Source organism: Onychostoma macrolepis, chromosome 07 (genome assembly GCF_012432095.1).
Source record: "Onychostoma macrolepis isolate SWU-2019 chromosome 07, ASM1243209v1, whole genome shotgun sequence".
In the NCBI taxonomy this organism is placed as follows: domain Eukaryota; kingdom Metazoa; phylum Chordata; class Actinopteri; order Cypriniformes; family Cyprinidae; genus Onychostoma; species Onychostoma macrolepis.
In genome coordinates, this window is record NC_081161.1 from 28,056,414 (window position 1) to 28,075,015 (window position 18,602).

General features: G+C 37.7%; 1 protein-coding gene across 2 annotated transcripts in view; it reads left to right on the plus strand.

Annotated features, from left to right (window-relative positions):
• nfatc3a (nuclear factor of activated T cells 3a) overlaps positions 1-18,602 on the plus strand; it is a 77,708-nt gene that overhangs the window by 50,361 nt on the left and 8,745 nt on the right. For both annotated transcript variants that reach the window (XM_058783533.1, XM_058783534.1), the window contains exons 4-9: positions 156-355; positions 2,573-2,745; positions 3,274-3,414; positions 10,053-10,108; positions 10,365-10,491; positions 13,367-14,383. In XM_058783533.1, the coding sequence (XP_058639516.1) occupies positions 156-355; positions 2,573-2,745; positions 3,274-3,414; positions 10,053-10,108; positions 10,365-10,491; positions 13,367-14,383 (1,714 nt within the window). The remainder of the gene's footprint in view (positions 1-155; positions 356-2,572; positions 2,746-3,273; positions 3,415-10,052; positions 10,109-10,364; positions 10,492-13,366; positions 14,384-18,602) is intronic.

Sequence of the window (18,602 nt, forward strand, 5' to 3'; positions counted from 1 at the left end):
AGTCATCTTCCCATTAAAATTCATAGCAGTTCATGTGTCCATTAAAAAGGACCTTAATCAAGGACCATTAAACATCCTGCTCAACCACAATTAACTTCTTTATTTTCATGGAAATAAAAAATGAGATTGACTCACCTCTTCACTCTTTTTAACAGCTTGTTGGCTACAATGAGAAGCCAGTGAACCTGCAGATGTTCATCGGGACAGCGGATGACCGTTATTTGAGGCCGCACGCGTTCTACCAGGTTCACCGCATAACAGGAAAAACTGTCGCTACGGCAAGCCAGGAAATTATCATCGCCAGCACGAAGGTTCTCGAGATTCCTCTCCTTCCTGAAAACAATATGTCTGCCAGGTACCTGCCAACAGCTCTTCACTTCAACATCAGTCTACATTCTCTCTCACACACACACACACACACATAAATACACATTTGTTTTTCTATTATGGTGACTTTCCATTCAACTTTTGTTTTTAATAATATTGAATATCCCCTAACCTACCCATCTTTAAACCTTACCCTCACAGAAGCTTTTTTGCATTTTAAAATATTAATTATTTAGTTCAGGATGATAAGGTTATTGTCCTTGTGGGGACTGTCAGCTGCTCAGCACAGTGTAGATGGTTTTAGGTAAATGAATTTGGTCTTCACAATGTAGTGAAATATGCAGAAACTCTAGAAGCCATATTTCCAATGAGCTACCGTTTCTTTCTAAGATGAAGATATTTACTATGGTTGGCTATACCTAACCATAACTGAAAACATTTGACATTATTGGATTTGGATTAAATATGAGTCTTTTAAATCATGAGAAACTCTTTACATGTCATCATCAAGTTGATTTTCTATGAATTTGACATTCACAAGTAGAATGAAACGTGTTCACACACGTCAGCACTCATTTATCACATATATACTACTGTTCAGAAGTGTGGGATCAGTAGGATTTTTGTAATATTTTAGAAAGGAGTCTTGTGCTTACCAAGTCTGTATTTATTTGATAATTTATATAATATTATATCTAATTTTCAGTCTTCACTGTCACATGATCCTTCAAAAAATATATAATATGCTGATTTGGTGCTCAAGAAACATTTCTTATTATTATCAATGTTGAAAATTGTTATGCTGCTTAATATTTTTCAGAAACTGAGATACATACTTTTTGTATTATTATTTCATGGATAGTTAAAAATTAAATATAGGAATGGAAGGAAGGAATGAAGCATTTATATAGCGCTTTTATTGTGTATTGCTATACACCCAAAGCGCTTTACAATCATGTGGGGGGTCTCTCCTCAACCACCACCAGTGTGCAGCATCCACTTGGATGATGTGACGGCAGCCACAGGACAACGGCGCCAGTGCACTCACACCAGCTACAGGTGGAGAGGAGAGAGAGATAGAGCCAATCAAGTGGATGGGGATTATTAGGAGGCCATGATTGACAAGGGTCAGTGGCGGGAATTTGGCCAGGACACCGGGGTTACACCCCTACTCTTTACGATGAGTGTCATGGGATTTTTAATGACCACAGAGAGTCAGGACCTCGGTTTAACGTCTCATCCGAAAGACGATACTAAAATCTATTTGAAATACATTTCAAAATCTATTTGAAATACATTTATTTACTACAAATACAGTTACGTAGTTATGCGCTTAATAAAAATACCCTGCAATTGTGCTTTTAGTATACTAAAATGGTATACTTAAAGTCTGCTAAATTGGAACAACTCATTTTGTGCTTAATGCACTTTAATTGTGTGGAATTAGTGCTGAAGTCCAACTAAAGATATACTGAAGTATATTTGATTGTGCTAAAGTGGAACTATTGCGAGTATACTTATATACAGGTACACTTTAAATGTCTTGCATTTAAATACTGATATTATTGAAAGATCATACAGTCCTCATCAATAGGGACATTAAAACATTTTAGGCTTAATATTAAGAAATGAGCATTGTGCACAAATAGTACTCCAAATAAAGTTTAATTATAATTTTTATATCAGCAAGTTGAGCAATATGTCCGTAAATATGTTAACAGATTTGAACTATACTTAATATGAAATAAAGGCATTTTAAATAAATTACTTTTTTACTAGGGTAGAAAGAACAGCATTTATTTGAAATTTAAAAAAATGACATAACTGTAAATGTTGCAAATGTAATCTTTCTTGTTATTAATTTAATGCATTCTTGTTGAACAGAGGAAATTTTAAAAATCTTGCTGACCACAAACTTTTGAACAGTAGTGTAAATTGCAGTTATTTATAATTAAATGTACAATATTTATAGAATAAGAATGTGTTTCTGATTGAAAACAATCATATCTGCCATTTTTAATAAGCACAGCTTAAACTTTGAATTCTGTGCCAGCTTTTAATGTGCACTTCAATTAAAAATATTCCTTTTTGTAATCAGTCAACTCCATAAAAAATTTTTTTTTAAAAAGAGTATAAATGACTTGGAGTGATTAGAAATCATTTAAACAGCTTTGCTTGATAGGTAGGATGATGGAACTGTTATGGATACTCCTTTCTCATGTGTTTCTCCTGCTGTTTTTGTCAGTATTGATTGTGCTGGAATCCTGAAGTTGAGGAACTCTGACATTGAGCTGAGGAAAGGAGAGACTGATATTGGACGGAAAAACACTCGGGTCCGTGTGGTGTTCCGGGTTCACATCCCACAAAACAATGGAAAAGTGGTCTCACTGCAGGCTGCTTCAATTCCAGTGGAGTGCTGTAGGTTTTATACACGCATATAGAAGAAAAATATATTTGAGGGGAAAAAGTGTTTTAAAAGTGTGTGTGTGTGTGTGTGTACCTACTTAACCATATTTTTGGGACAAATTTGTACCCAAAAGTGAGCTAAACCTGACAAAATCTCCAAAAACCTCCCTTTGGGGATGTCCTCATTTGTAAAACCAGTTTAAAAATAAAGTAAACAAAGGTTTTTTGAAATTGTAAAAATGCAGAAAGTTTCCTGTAAGGGGTAGGGTTGGTGTAGGGCAATAGCACATACAGTAAGTACAGTATAAAAACCATTACGCCTATGGAATGTACCCATTTAGATAGCTAAGTAAACGTGTGTGTGTGTGTGTGTGTGTGTGTGTGTGTGTGTGTGTGTGTGTGTGTGTGTGTGTGTGTATTTATGTATGTATGTATGTATGTGTTTTTCTTGTTATATTATTATATTACATTACACTATATTATATTATATTATATATAATAATGTAAATTAATTTCTTATGTGTATTTGTGGTGAAATAGCCCAGCGCTCGGCACAGGAGTTACCTCAGGTCGAGAAGGCCAGTGCTAGCAGCTGCCCAGTGAGTGGAGGAGAGGAAATGGTCATCACTGGCTCCAACTTCTTCCCTGAGTCAAAGGTCATTTTTCTGGAGAAAGGTCCTGGTAAGAATCAATGGGGTTCAATTGCTATTTTAGATAGGAGTTTCTTTTCTCCATGTATTGGCTCTCTGGAGCACTTGTTCAATCATTTTTGTTTAATTTTTTTTTTTTTTTCATTTTTTAAAGAAAATGTAAGTTTCATATCTCTTGGGCCTATTCTTCCCACATATTTTTCTCACTTTATACATAATTTAAAGTCAAATCAATATTTCATATCCATTTATTAATTTAGCAAGTAGCTATGCACTAAGCTACAGTCAGCAGGTCATTATATCAAAATTAACCCCTTTTAGGGTGATATTAGATCCCTCCACTTAGTATCGTTACTTGCATTTGGCGAGTAGCTTTTAGTAGTTTGCTGTAAGCTCTGCAAGCACAGCTGAGTATGCACTACAAATGTTTTCGTCATTCACTGTGAGCAAATATTGCCTCCTCACCTGTCTTACCCTCAAGGGTCACAGTTATACCTGCACTAATCTCTGTCTTAGTGAAGCTAAACCAGCCTTGTTCTTAAAACAGCAAGATCAGGTGGTTTTTAGTTAAAGTCTGTGTGGCTTTGGGAAACTGGAGCGACGGGTAAAATGTGAGGGAGTGTCGATTTCTCACTTCTCATTTGAGAGCGGAATTTGATTGTTTCTCGTCTAACCAGAGTGATTTATCTTCGCTTTATCAGCATATTGACCTCCCACGATTTCCCTTCTCCTCTGGGGACACTGTGTGTATGTGTGAGTGTGTGTGCACGCATATGTGTGAGTGCAGTTCAGCATGAACACACCTGCACACCTACACACACAAACACCACTGCACTCAAGCAAGCGCTCACTCCATAAATGCATATAGTTATATATACAAATGCACTCTGCACACACCTACATCCAAACTGCGCTCACCCCATAAACACACGTGCAAGTGCATTGTGCACACAAATACGCACCCTCATTCCTTATGCTTAGAAACTTGTTTGTTCCACCCCTTATGTTCTCTCTCTCTGTCCACACACATGCAGACACTAAATTTATGGTTGGCCGTATTGTGGCGTGTCACTGTTGTTCTAGAGCTCACCTGTAGACCTTAGCATCTGCTGTAAGGATGACTCAGAGGTCAGCGGGGATGCTCTGGCTGCAGGCACACTGCTGATCACTCGCTGGATCCAAGACACAAAACAAATAATAGCTTCCTGTGCGTGCAAGACAAACTTTGCATTTCCTCATCTAAAAAAAAAAGAAAACAAACAAAATGATTGGTTTCACTAAAGCCTGTGTATTTAATGCTTTTTAAGCATAGTTTTGCATTATGATAGGTGCTTGATAAGGCACATTAGAATGCATTTTTTGTTTCATAAAGCATTTTTTGTACAACCAAAGCTGTACATTAAAATGCTTACCTATATATTGTTGCACATTTAAGGGGTGTGATGTGTTATATACTCTGTTATAATGGCATCTGTACATGAGTAATTTAATACAGAATTTACCAATTTAATCTTTTTGTAAGGCCACAGTCAGCTACTAATTAAATTAAATAGTTAATTAGTAGCTGACTGTGGCCTTACAAAAAGATAAAATTTTTGGTCCAAGGCACTCAATTAAGTTAGATTTTTGGACCTTTGTAGTAAAATGACCAAAAATCAAACTTAATTGGGTGCCTTGGGCCTAAAAGTAAATGCTGCTTTATATCCGTTTTTATTACTTTTTATTTTTTTCAGGGGGGAAAAAAAAAATGCTTTAAAGGTGTAACCACAAAAATAAAAAATATTTCCATATTTCACACAGTGCATTTTGGTGGCTTTTGTTTCTGCTGTGTTTGGTAAGACGGTGGATATTTTTTTTGTTTTTGTTTTCTCATTGGTTACATGCTGATTTTAAAAAAAAATAATTAATAAAAAATTTTAATAAATATTTAATTAAATGTTTGACTAAATTTGACATGATTGTATTTCTACATAGGGCAAGAAATCTAAAATGTGGTATTATCTAGTGTAGTTTAGGCCTATTTATTATTATTCTTAACTGTAACACATACAGCATATATTATAAGGTTTTGTACCAAATACCTTTAATATGTTAAACATACAGGCTTAAATGAAAGTTTTACCACAAATTACTCTCTGAAACTGCAGCTGTTTTTGAAAACAAATGAAATACAGTGTGAACAGCCCTAAGACATGCATTTGGTGCCATATGAACCTGAAACCAGCCTACTTATTCAAAGCTTCCTTCAGATTAGTTGACTAATCATTCAAGCAACCAACTTAGTAGTCAATTTTACATATATTTAGTTTTGAATGTCGCTAGTTACATCTACCTGGCAGATGACTGAAGCTCATTTGTTGCAGGTTGCTCTTTCTCTCCCGTCGACACACGGCTTCCATGTGGCTGTCAGTCTGAAGTCTCAGCTTTCAGTCATTCTGCTTTCAAGAGGCTTTATTAGACTGACTTTTTGGGGTTAGACTGTGTCATGATCCCCAACAGCGCTCTGTCTGTATGGATTTTTGTTGATACTTTGAGTCTCACTGTGAGCTGAAATAGACCTTTTACACAATGAACAGAGCCCTCAGAGACAGTCTGTCATCTCCAGCAGACAGTCTTCCTTTTTTTTATTATTTCTCGCTCACTCACTCTCTTACTCTTCATAACGTCAGGGATGGTAGAAAATCAGTCTTTCCTTGACTCTTTCCAGTATCACTTGTATGCTTTTGTTTCAATTCTTCGATAAGCAACTCTTCTCAGTCTTTCTCTCTCTTTCTTTGTCTATCTTGCTCATTTTTTCCATTGCTCGTTCGTAAGTAATGAAACACAAGTTAGGACCAGCCTCAGATGAAGGCAATGAATGAACGGCATTCTGGGAATACGAGTCTTGGCCTGCCTTGAGTGTGTGTCTGTGTGTGTGTTTCTAGTTTGAGCCAATGACACACTGACTCACTCGACTGGAGTTTACACATGAACACGCAGGGCTGTTCTACCCCAACAAACTGACTCGGAGAAACACCCTTTGGAACTTACCTCTCCTCCAATTGGCTCCCTATAAAGTGGCAACCCCTCAAGGCAACCTTTATGGTGATTACCCATGTTTTTGTTGCACTGTATAAAAATGGAAAGTCCTGAGATGCTAGAACAAGTTGGGTGGAAATTTGACTCGTATGTCTGGCCTTGAGCAGCTCTGGGGGAAAGTTTATATCTTTTCAAGCAGGAGCTTATCAGAGAGTGTCTATGTGATTTGTGAAAACGTGTTCTGTAGATGTTTTATTGACAATGAATATGTTGTTAAAGGTGCACACTGTAATATGACGCTGGTCTTGTACTTCAATACTGACTTAGCCGCCTAACATAAACTGTTGGTTAGTGATGTCAAATACTGATTGCCCTATTTGCAGTAAGCCATTAAATATGTATTCAGCAAGTGAAAATGTTCAATGACCGGGTTACTGAGAAAAAATTAGTCGCATTGAGCTGCTCATGTGTTCTTAACACATCAGCCTCAATAAGGTGACCAGCTCAATGTTTTTAGGCTACAGATTCTATTACAAATATAGTTAAATGATGTATACTTGCATGACTAAGTACCCGTTAAGGACATTTAATTTATGTGCAAACCTTTTTAATGAGGAAGGTAATGAGTGCACCTCTAAAAGAATTGAGCATAAAAAGATGCAGCATTATAATATTTCGATACTGTATTTAAAAAAATATGACATTGCTCCAATAGTAACCCATGCTAAGCTCATTCAGAGTTTCTTCAAATTAAAAAAGATCTCTGGCTAAAGTCTGGAATGCATCAAATTATATCAAATGTTCGCTCCTAAATATAGAGAGTAGGCAAGTCTTTTTGTGGACTGGCACAGAGCCGTCCATCTGAGAGGGTTTAGTCTCTAGGGACCACTCTAGCGGTAGGGGACAAACCAGGACATTTGAGAGGAAGCGGACTGATAATTTTTGTCTAATTTTGACAGATTGTATCTAATCTAATTGAGTGATTATTGTATCTACAGTAATTAGATGGCTTGTGTCTAAATGTGGTGGTCCTGAGACTTCGTAACTCATTTTTGACTTGCTGAGTGGATAGATATATAGTTAAGTAGACAAAAGATTGAGGTTTTTAATCACCTGGATAAACAGATCTGGATAGCAAAGGTTGTACTGCCCTCATTTTCAGAAATTTAACAGGATTGTTTGCTGTGAAATCTTTGCTCATTTCTATTATGTAAACACAAGTGTAACTTTTACATTGTTTATAATATTTCAGGATGATCACTTAATAGACTGAAGCAACTTAGGTTTGCATTCACTTGATTATTCATGTATATTTGTTTTTATAAATGATGTTAATTTGAGCATAAAAATGTTAAAATGGAGAGTATCAAATGTAAGACATGAAGCTTTCGTGGAATGTTTATTTGTACATCTCTTAGTCATCATTGTATTGTATTACATTGTTTTTCCCCTTACAAACAGAAACTGCATGGCTTTGATTATTAAACTAAGCTTTTCAATTTCAAGACAAAAAAATATGCATTTTAAGTACTTTGCTTATACTTATATAAAGATCTCATTGATTTACATGATTTACAAGCTATCAGAACTTCTATTTTACATTTTATATTTATACAGGAAATTGTATATTTTTTTGCTGACTTTGGTCCTCTGGATAAAATTAATCTTTTTTTTTTTTTTTTTTTCAAGTACAGTATGAGGGCCATTTTCTCTTATTGATATGCCATTAACCTAATGTATCAAATATTTTTTTGTACATATTTATATATAATTATTAATATATTTACATACTTTTTTACTTTTAATTATCTCTTCCACTGTTATTTCATATGTCAGGCTTTACAGGGTTAACACCCTTTTCCCTCTGGAGTCTACAGAAGATTAATTCATTTGTTTTGGTTACAATGAGAAAATATAAATGGCAGATATGAAATATTAAGTACAATTAAGTGTTTACTATGAAAAAAAATCAGACCCAGGAAAGCTAACAAAAATATGTTTTTGTTTTTATAATTAATGATTCAGGAAATTGTAAATGAAGAGTTACATTAACCATCTGTTTCAGTTGATGCTATAGTGTACACTTGCCAGCAGGACATTTAATTCCACATAATGACACATAAAAGCTTTGTAGGATTTTGCCAGAAGTTTATTTTTCTTGAGTTTGTTTATCATAGTAGTAATAACAGAACAGCGGTGTTTCTGGGCTAAAGAATTAGGACAGCGTGTGTGCTTGTCACCGGGCTTTAAAGTCTGGTTCCTGTTTGAACCTGCCCTCATGTGGGGCCCTCTCCGGTGTCCGCTGAATGTCAACATGTCCTGCTGTACTACTACTGCTGAAGTTACAGGCATCCAAGGTCATTCTCATATTAGCAAAATGCCTTTTGACACAGAAGGGAGCTGAGACGCTACACAGTAACCTCGTGTAAACAGCAGTCTCTGGAGTGTAATGCACCAGGTGATTATGAAACTGCTCACAGCGGTATCTTTACTTTGATAACAGTCCTCAAACACTGCCCTCTACATTACCCCTTTGAAAGGTTTTTCGTAACACATATGTACCCACTCATAAACATTACACATTCAAAATTACTCATTTTAGACATTCTTGGGATTATACTGCTGTTTGACTCATGTTAGACTCATGTCAGGCACAAACTTCAAAGCTGGAAATGTGTTTAAGAACGTAAATCAGACCTGTGTCGTGCTGTTTGTGTAGTTTATGTAATTTATGATCCATGAAGTGACTATTTTCCCTTCTAGGATCAGTCTTAACCAGTTGGCTCTGGTCCCTTGGCTTTCATTTTCTGTCTGCAAGACGTCTGCGCAGTTGATTAGCTTCATGGCAAAGGAAAAACTTGAGATGACAGCATGTTTTCCGAAAGATCCTGCACCTCTCCACGGGCAGCACGTGGAAGCATTGTGCTATGAATAAAGTTATTCCACGCATCTTGCCATGATTCAACAATAAATAATGTTCTTCCACTCATCTCTCTAAAACTCTAATGGCTTTATAAATGACATCATTACCTGTTAGGGGCCCAAGCGAATTCTGTGTTTCTGTCAGCAAGGGCAAACAGAGTGAGACTGATCTGATTTTCATTAAAATGTCTCTCAAGTAGCCCGCTGTTAAGGAGTTACTCTGCTAATGCAGCTCCAGAGTTTCTTGGGAGAATTTATCATGTCATTTGTTTTTCATAGTCAGGTCAGTGTTGTACACAGTCCCTGCGTAGAGCTGACATTTTGATCTATACGAGCAATTGAGCCTCTTTCACTATGTGGAAAAAGCCTTTTGCAAGAAAACTCAATTCATCACTTTATTATTCTCAAGGCAAGGCACAATTTATCAAGCTTCTCTCTGGATTCGGTGCTGGAGCACCTGTAGAAACACGCAGCTGTAGAGCTCCCCTCTGACCCTTATAAAACTTAATGCTGATTGGCTATTTGTAACCTTAATCTCTAAAGCTTCAGCAGAGGGCTGGAAGACATGATGATGATAGTGGTGGAGGTGGTAATGAGGAGAGGGTCAGGTTACCTAATTTTGAGGGGGCAAATATTGGCACACAGAGTTCAGTTCAGGTCATTGTGTATGCTATCTTTCCTAATATGTTGTTCTCATGTATGCAGCCAACACTTTTTTTCTTTCTTCAGATGGACGACCGCAGTGGGAGGTGGAGGCGAAGATCATCAGAGAGAAGAGTCAAGGAGTGAGTGAATAATCTCCTTTTTACATGTCTAAGAAACGTTTTGCCAACAAAAGCACAGACGATACACAAGACATAAATACGTCCACAGACCCTTTCTTTTCTTTCTTGAACTAAAAGCTGAAATGCCTCTTTGAGTGTTTAACGCTTAACAGATTTGAGCACATTGTAGTATGTTTTGGGACAACTTTGATAGGTTTGTCTCAGACACCAATGATGTGTTGTTTAGTAAAGTTATGTCTCTTGTCTCCATCTGTAGTCTAGCATCGTGGTGGAGGTGCCTCCTTATCACAGTAAGACGGTCACTTCAGCAGTGCAGGTGCAGTTCTACGTGTGCAATGGCAAACGGAAAAGGAGCCAGTCGCAGCGCTTTACCTATCTGCCAAGTACGTATTCAATAGCACATTACAATCCATTGCATATTATTTCCTAAATGAAATTAGAGCGCTGTAACTGTTGCTTTTCATTAAGCAGTTTCGTACCTTTACCTCATAATAGTTTATATGCACTAATGTTACATTTTTGGGGTTTGTACGATTTTTTTTTTTTATTCCTGTAATGGTAATAGCCATCACTCCAGTCTTCAGAGATTATTCTAATCTGCTGATTTGATGCTTAAGAAACATTTCTTCTTATCATCAGTGTTGAAAACTATTTTTTTCTAGAAACGTAATTTTTTTTACCCTAGTATTCAGGATATTATATATATTTTTTTTTTTTCAATTTCTATCAAAAAAAAAATAATCTTACCCCAAACCTATGAACGGTAGTTTATGTAAGTGCATAATGGCAAAAAAAAAAGGTGAAAAACAAAAGTAATTTACAGATCCTGAGAGCCTCAAATGTTCAAATTGGATTTTACTCTGTTAAAAATAAGCTCAGTGTAAAATGTTTTTATAAGTAATTGCATTTTACAGTAAAAATAAGCATCTATAATCAATAATCTGGTCTTTATTAGTAATTGAATATAAAATAAGCAACATGAAATACATTACATATACAAAATGTATGCATATACACATCATTGCATATTGGAATTTGTGACGACTATAACTTAGTGTCCACCTTTACGTCAAGTATTGTGTCTGAGTCTGGCCTCACAGCAATCATGTGACTCAATTTCATGCAAAATTGTTTCTTGCTAACTTGACATAACAGTAACAAGAATGGCACACATGTGGGTTTTCACAGCAGAGTCACCCGTTTGATCATGCCAGCGTTCCTCTGCACCGTGCACCAGTGTGGTTAGGGATGAGGTTGTTCCAGTAACAGTTAAGCACCTGGTAACCGCTCATGTAAAATACTTTAAAGAAAGAATCAGCATGATTTACATGTGGCTGGAGGCATGAAAATCTAGGGTTTTCAAGAGCTAGATCCCTTCAGTGTCTTTGTCTTTCTGTTTTCCTCACTCTCATTAAACGCTGTCATTCTTTTTCCATCTCCCATTGGCTTCATCTATCTTAATAGTCATATTCTGCAGAATTACTTTGCATTTTGGAAGATTTTCCCCTATGATAAGTCTGTTGAATGATGAGGTGGATGATTCACATGGCTATTATAATTTCTCACACATGTTGAGTTGACATGCATTACATCAGTACGTTAATAGTTCTGCTTTTGAAACTGATATTGAACATGTGATGAAATAGACCAAAATGCAGGGTGTTGTAAAAGGCGACATTTAATTATGACTTATAGAGTTTATAGAGTGTAGTCGTGTCGTGTGTTGTTCTCATAGCAATAAGCCGGTTTGGTATTAATTTCCCAAAGTGAGTCAAACCGAAAAACAGCGTTGGCGTAATTAAATCACACGTGAGCAACTTTTTTTGGTGTCTTTATCTCTGAGTTGCATGCTAACCTGTTGAAGAGATTGAGAACAAAAAGAGAGGGAGAGTAAGAGAGCGAGATAGACCCAGCCTCCCGCCCACCATCTTCGCTCCACAAAGCACCCACTCAAATTAGGGTTTCCTGTTTTCCACACTAACCCGTCGGGCCTCAGCCAATCAGACAACGGCACAGGCAGCCAATATTCTGAACAGGCCACGCGACTGTGGTTGCCATGGCATCGGCCCACTGAGAAAGTGGCATGGCAGGGGGAAGGGCTGAGGTGCTGTGTTGTTAGACTAGAGCCAGACTCTTCATGTGTAATGAATAAGCCGTCTGATGCAATGAGCAGAGATCTTAATCCAAATTCAAATTAAATGCAGTGTGAAAGCTGTTGGGCCTGTGAGGAAGTAGTTTGTAATGAATTGAATGTATGAGGCTTCTTTGTTGGTCACATATCCACAAGCTTTGGTCCAAAATGCATCTGGAAATGAATGGTATTAGCTGTGTTTGTTAACTGAAACTAAACCTTTTTCATATGCATTGTAGGTACACAGTGAGTAACACCAGACTCAAATGCGTTCACACTCTCTCCCACACATTGTCGCCACTTGCTCTTCATATCAGGAAACTGCAGTTTTACTGCAGTAATGGCCTTGCAGCAGCGTATGGGCTGTGAACTGGATTTTGGTTCCCATTTGGAGCTATGCTGGAGGGCAGACAGAATTCTTCAGTTCCCAAATTCAGCACTGGTTTACATGGCACTCAAGCAGGCAACATATGTTCTCTTAGAGTCCACGGCAAGTAAAAATATCCCCCACTCATGCGGGCCAGGGAAATGGCAGATCGGGAAATGGGTTACTGAATACTGTTGCTATTACTCATTGTCTGCATTTTTGAAGAGGAGAGAGAAGAGAAGAGAAGAGAAGAGAAGAGAAGAAGAGAAGAGAAGAGAAGAGAAGAGAAGAGAAGAGAAGAGAAGAGAAGAAGAGAAGAGAAGAGAAGAATTTGGTGGAAATACTGATTCAATGAAATATGTGCAATTTTTGTATTGGCCATAAATCTTAAACATATGTTAGTCATATAATGTTGCTGTCAGTTTTATTGGAGATGGGAAATTGGACAAGAGTTCATTAGTGCTGTGAATCCATTAAACTTTAAAAGAAATTGCCAAATCCGTATGGTTAATCAGTTTGGCATGCTAATGTAATGCCGTTATGAGATCTCAGCAACTCTCAATATGATAACAATAGAAGTATAAATAAAAATACATATTTTATTGATATTACTGAAATGTACCAAAGATGCGAAACAAGATAATTACTGTTCAGGCTAATTCAGTGACATTTTATAGCTAACAACGCTTGAAATCTTAAGATTTTCCTTCTTTTTTTCACCCATGTATTTCTCTCTCTTTCTCTCTCTCCACCCTTGCAGTACGGGTCAAGCAGGAACATAGGGATGATTTGGACTCCCCTGCCGTGCCGCCCATGTCCATGCCTCTGGTCCATGCTGCCAGTTTGGTCTGTGCTCAGCCGCTGTCCTCCCCAGAGCACTCCCACCCACCAGACGGCCTTCTGTCCAGCTCCCCACATGGCCTGGCTGCAGGCCTGCACCCTCTCCAGGCCCCCTGTGCCCCAATGGGCTCCCCAACTCTTCCCCACCTGCCCCACCTTCAGGCTCAAGGGCTGAATGCACCTCCTGAATGCCAGATGCCCTTCCACCCAGGCCCTGCTGCCACTGCCAGGCCGTCTTACCCTCCCATACAGCACAACATGCCCTTCAACGGCCAGCACAGTCTTCCTATGACTGCGGGCTCCCCACAGGCATACGAGCGAATGTCCTTCCAGGCCGACCCGGCTGGGTGTCACTCCCTGGGTTTGGGGATGGTGTATGGACCGTCTTCTTCGACACCCACCTCTGGAGTGCCTCCGGGGCCTGGCTCCAGCCCTAGCCACGCAGCCTGTACGGGTAGCAACCAAGTCATGGCCCACTCTGCCCCTCACCTTCACTCTTTAGGCTACCACTGCCCCACTCCAGGCCAGGTCCCATCACCCACCCACACGCTGGGACAGCCGGCCCCACAACTCCAGCGTCCTCTGGTTTACCATCCGGCCGGGCAGAGGTCCGCCTCCTGCCCCACACCCTCCAGTGCTCCTGTTCATATGGTGCCATCTCCCCACTCTGGGCCCTCGTCCCCCCAACTCCATTCTCTCCCTTACCACTCACCCACCTCCCCATCTCCTACATCCAACAGCCCCCTGGGGCCCATGGCACTCTCTGGACAGCCTTCTCCCCAAGCTAGCAGCCCTGTCCTGGCTGGGTTGTCCCCTTCAGGTCCCTTGGTGCACCCGTTGACCCAACAGGGAGAGAGGCTGAACATCAAACAGGAGCCAGAGGATAGAGAGCCCACCTTCCGTACCATTGGCCTACAGGATATTACACTTGATGATGGTGAGTCTTTGCACTTTGTTAAACAATTTATTTTTTTTGTCTTATGACACTTGAGAGTGACCACTGCAACTTGCAGTTCGGTGTATGGAAAAAAATTAAATCTTGAGGACAAAACAGGACAAAGCAATATTGATTAGTGCTGTGTTCGATACATCGATACGACGATGTATAGTCACAGAGATTTGACGATACGAGTATCGATACAGCTGGCCCTCTCGCCACTGTGGATGAACGCGTTTGCTTTCTGAAAACACCGGTTAGCTTGCAGTTTAGCGATCTCCACTTCGATATTCTGTTCTCAGAAAAGTGTAATTCATCAAGTGTTTATTTATGAAAGAGAGAGAGAGAGATGCTGTGTATGTATGAATTACCACCGTATTAACAGTGAAGCTGTGGCTTTAATTTCTTTAGAAACAGTGCAGGAGTTACCAGCTCCTTGAGTGATTAAGCTATTTTATTGATAAAATTGCGGGGTAGCGCTAAAAAGTTTGTTCCTGAATGTCTGTGTGTGGCTGCAACGTGATCTGTGTGAGTGACTGAGCATGTGTGTGCGTGAGATTCAGTGAAGACAGCGCATTAGTTTGGAACGCTTCTAATTTTTATTTTTATTTTTTAAATGTAGAGAGTGCATTAATTTGTGCAATGATAACCTACCAGCAATGTTAAGATGATTTTTTAAATATATTAATATGAGTACATTACAATATCAATTTATTAGAACGAGTACATTATTATTTATGGGTTTAAAAACAAGATGCAAGCAATCAGAATATTGTACCTGGTGGGGAGTGCCCAAAGTAAACATAAATCATATGCCGTTACCTATAATATACTGTGGTACAGTCATGGAGGCCCTTCATAATGCAGAGGTCAACTGCCTGCTCTGCCAATAGTTAGCAATGGCCCTATAGTATGCAGTGTTTAATAAACAGCTGTTTTACTAAATCCTTCTGAGGTGAAATTCAGTGCAGTCCCGTATCATGATACGTATCGTACCGTGACTTTGCTGGTGATACACAACCCTAATATTGATACAATTCACCTTTACATTAAAGGTATTTAAAGCTTCTGGAACTTGTTACTAAAACTTTGTTTTAATATAATATACTAAAATCTTAGCATATAATATAGCATTGACTTTTGACTGGGGAACTCCAGGTTGCATTTGCTTTAACTATGATGATCAAACCTACATTGCATGAGTCCTTGGTTTTTCCCCTGGTTATGTACTCACTGAAATAATTACCTCTTTATTCACTTTATTCATATATGGTCATTTATGGATATTAGAGTAATTTAATCAGTCTACTATTGTGTGAATAACACATTATGGGGTGAATAAATATGTGTGTGAATTTGTGCAGTAGTAACTAAATCATAAGAGGAACTAGTAGAGCAAGAACATTAGAATGTATTAATTAAACAAGCAAATGCTTCATTTACTAAAATGAATTTGCATGCACAAGTTGCCTGGGGCATTACAGTGTTTGGCAGTTCCTAGATCTTAAGAGTGTCATGACACAGGGCGAACTCATTACACCAGTAATCCTTCTTAGCAGAACTATGAGACCTATGAGTGTGGGGGAGGCAAGCAGAGAGACTGTTTGGCATTGCATTGCATTACTGTACCTTATTCCTCTCACTGTTTTTGCATTATGTAATATGCATAGTATGCATAATTAGCATATAATATTCAAATGAACTACTGAATTTGATAGTTGACTGCAAGAATACACTACAGTATATAGAGCATGCTTCCATAATGCGGTGAGCTCAGTATGACCTTCTATTTTCAGCGTGATGAATGAACCAGATGTCACATAAACTGCAATTTTTATATACACTAACATGTCAAGAAGCCACTTTTGCTCACCAAGGCTGCATTTATGTGATCAAAAATACAGCAAAAACAGTAATGTTGTGCAATATTATTATTATTATTATTATTATTATTTAAAATAACTGTATTCTATTTTAATATATATTTTAATATGTGATTTATTCCTGTGATGGCAAAGCTGAATTTTCAGCAGATATTACTGAAGTCTTCAATGTGTCATTGTATTTCAAAAATCATTTTCATATGCTAATTTGGTTTTAAGAAACCTTTCTTGAAAAATGTTGTGGATTTTTGAAGAATAGAAAGCTCAAAAGAACAGAATTTATTTGAAATGGATGTCTTTTGCAACATTATGTCTTTAGTATCAATTTTGATCAATTTAATTAATCCTTGCTGAATAAAAGTATTAATTTCTTTAAAAAAAAAAAAAAAAAATTAATCCTACTGGCCACAAATTATTCAATGGTAGTGTATGTAGCTATTTTTAAGTTGTCCCCAGTCAAAGAATTACATGCACGTAATGAGTTCATGTGGCAGCATGAACCATACAATAGCGTACTACTAGTTAACATTATTTTTGTGTCTTTAAAAATATACAGTATTCAGTGTGCACTGTGCAGCATACAGTAAGCAATACACTAGTATTCCATTCCGAGCATAGCCAGAGCGGGAGAGCTTGTTTCTCAACTTCTGTTTATGTGGATATTTTTTGCTGATTGTGTGTTTATGTGAGAAGTTCAGACAACAGACCACAATGGATTCCTTATTCACAACTCAGCTATTTATTATTGAAAATTAAAATGCTTTGTGGGCTGTATCACTTTGAACCTGGTGTATCTATCATAGAAGATTATTTTTTTTGTGGATGACTGATGAAAGAGTTAAGGCTTGAATTGTCCCTTGTGGGATTAATAAAGTTGTTAACTTAACTTAATGCTGTAGTTCATCAGCACAGATTTCAGCAGTGTCGTCATGTTTTTAAGATACGGATCCTGGACCAGAATGTGATCACGGGGAGTCACTTCTGCTTTCTACCGTTCTTCAGTTACATATTCAAATGTGCAGTCAGACAGAGTTAATGAACAGCTTGAGTCACTCAAATTAGACAAGTGTGTGTGTGTGTGTGTAGTGAAGTGTGAGTCCAGAAGGATGCAGAATTTGTCTGAGTAATTAAAACTGCCCTCACTATATGTAGCCCACACTATATGTAGTAAACACACACACACACAATTCACGCTCTTGGCCAGCTGCATACTAATTCACAGATGTGCACAAGCTAATTCACACAATCACACACTAACACAAGATACATGGTTACATGCATACACACTCAATTCAGAGTGGGCATGCTCAGCCACACTAAGTATTCACTGCCTACATGTTGCTCACATATAGCATTAGACATCCTCATGAATTCAGTGTGTGAGATGGGATGGAGTTGAGCCTTTTTAAAAGTGAAGTTTTGAACTGATTTCACCAGGGACTGTATCCTCCCTAAAGCACACACTATAAATAGGGTCTGTGTCATTCTGACTGAAGTTCTTGAGCACTGTGAGTTGTTAAGGAGGTCAGAAATGAACTGCAAATAGAACAGAACACAGCTCCAGTCACTGACATAAACCTCCTTTCACATCAACATACAGCTATCACTATTAGTGGCATGTTGCTAAAGCATTGCGGTAGGCCTATTTAATGAATAAATTGAAATATTATGAAAACAAGTTGGAAAAATGCACTTATTTATTCATACAAAATTATTTACTATTTTGCATATAATATTGTGTATTAATATTATTATTGTTTATTGCATTTGAATATAAACTATGGCTATCACTACTATATGTTACTAAAGCATTACGATTTATTACTTTAAAGCATTGTTTATTTGAAACCTTTGTTTCAAGCATTTGTTTATAATTTATTGAAACCTTATAAAAACAATTTAGAAAAATCAAATGTCACAATAATAATTCATAAATATATTTTTAAAATATATTATTTATTCATGCATGCATGGATTGTGATTGTTTACAATATTCCATATAGTAATATAAATCTATATTTTATTACTATTATTGTTTATTGCATTTAAATATAAACTTGCTCATTTTTTCTTGCTCTCTTTTCTCTCGCATCTGTTCATAAAAGAGCAATGAATCACTCGTCATGGTTAACTGTAAGAGCTCTGCAGCTGGCTGAGAGTTTCACTAGATTTAAATGTAAGTTGATGTATCAGTCAGACTCTGCAGTTCTTAATCACACTTTCCTGGCACTTTTATGGCCCCAGATACTTCAGTTCCATTTGATGAATCACTTTTCAGCAGAATTCAGTGGTTGTCAGTGGCAGTGCATTCTGGGAGTTGTGTGATTTCTGTGTGA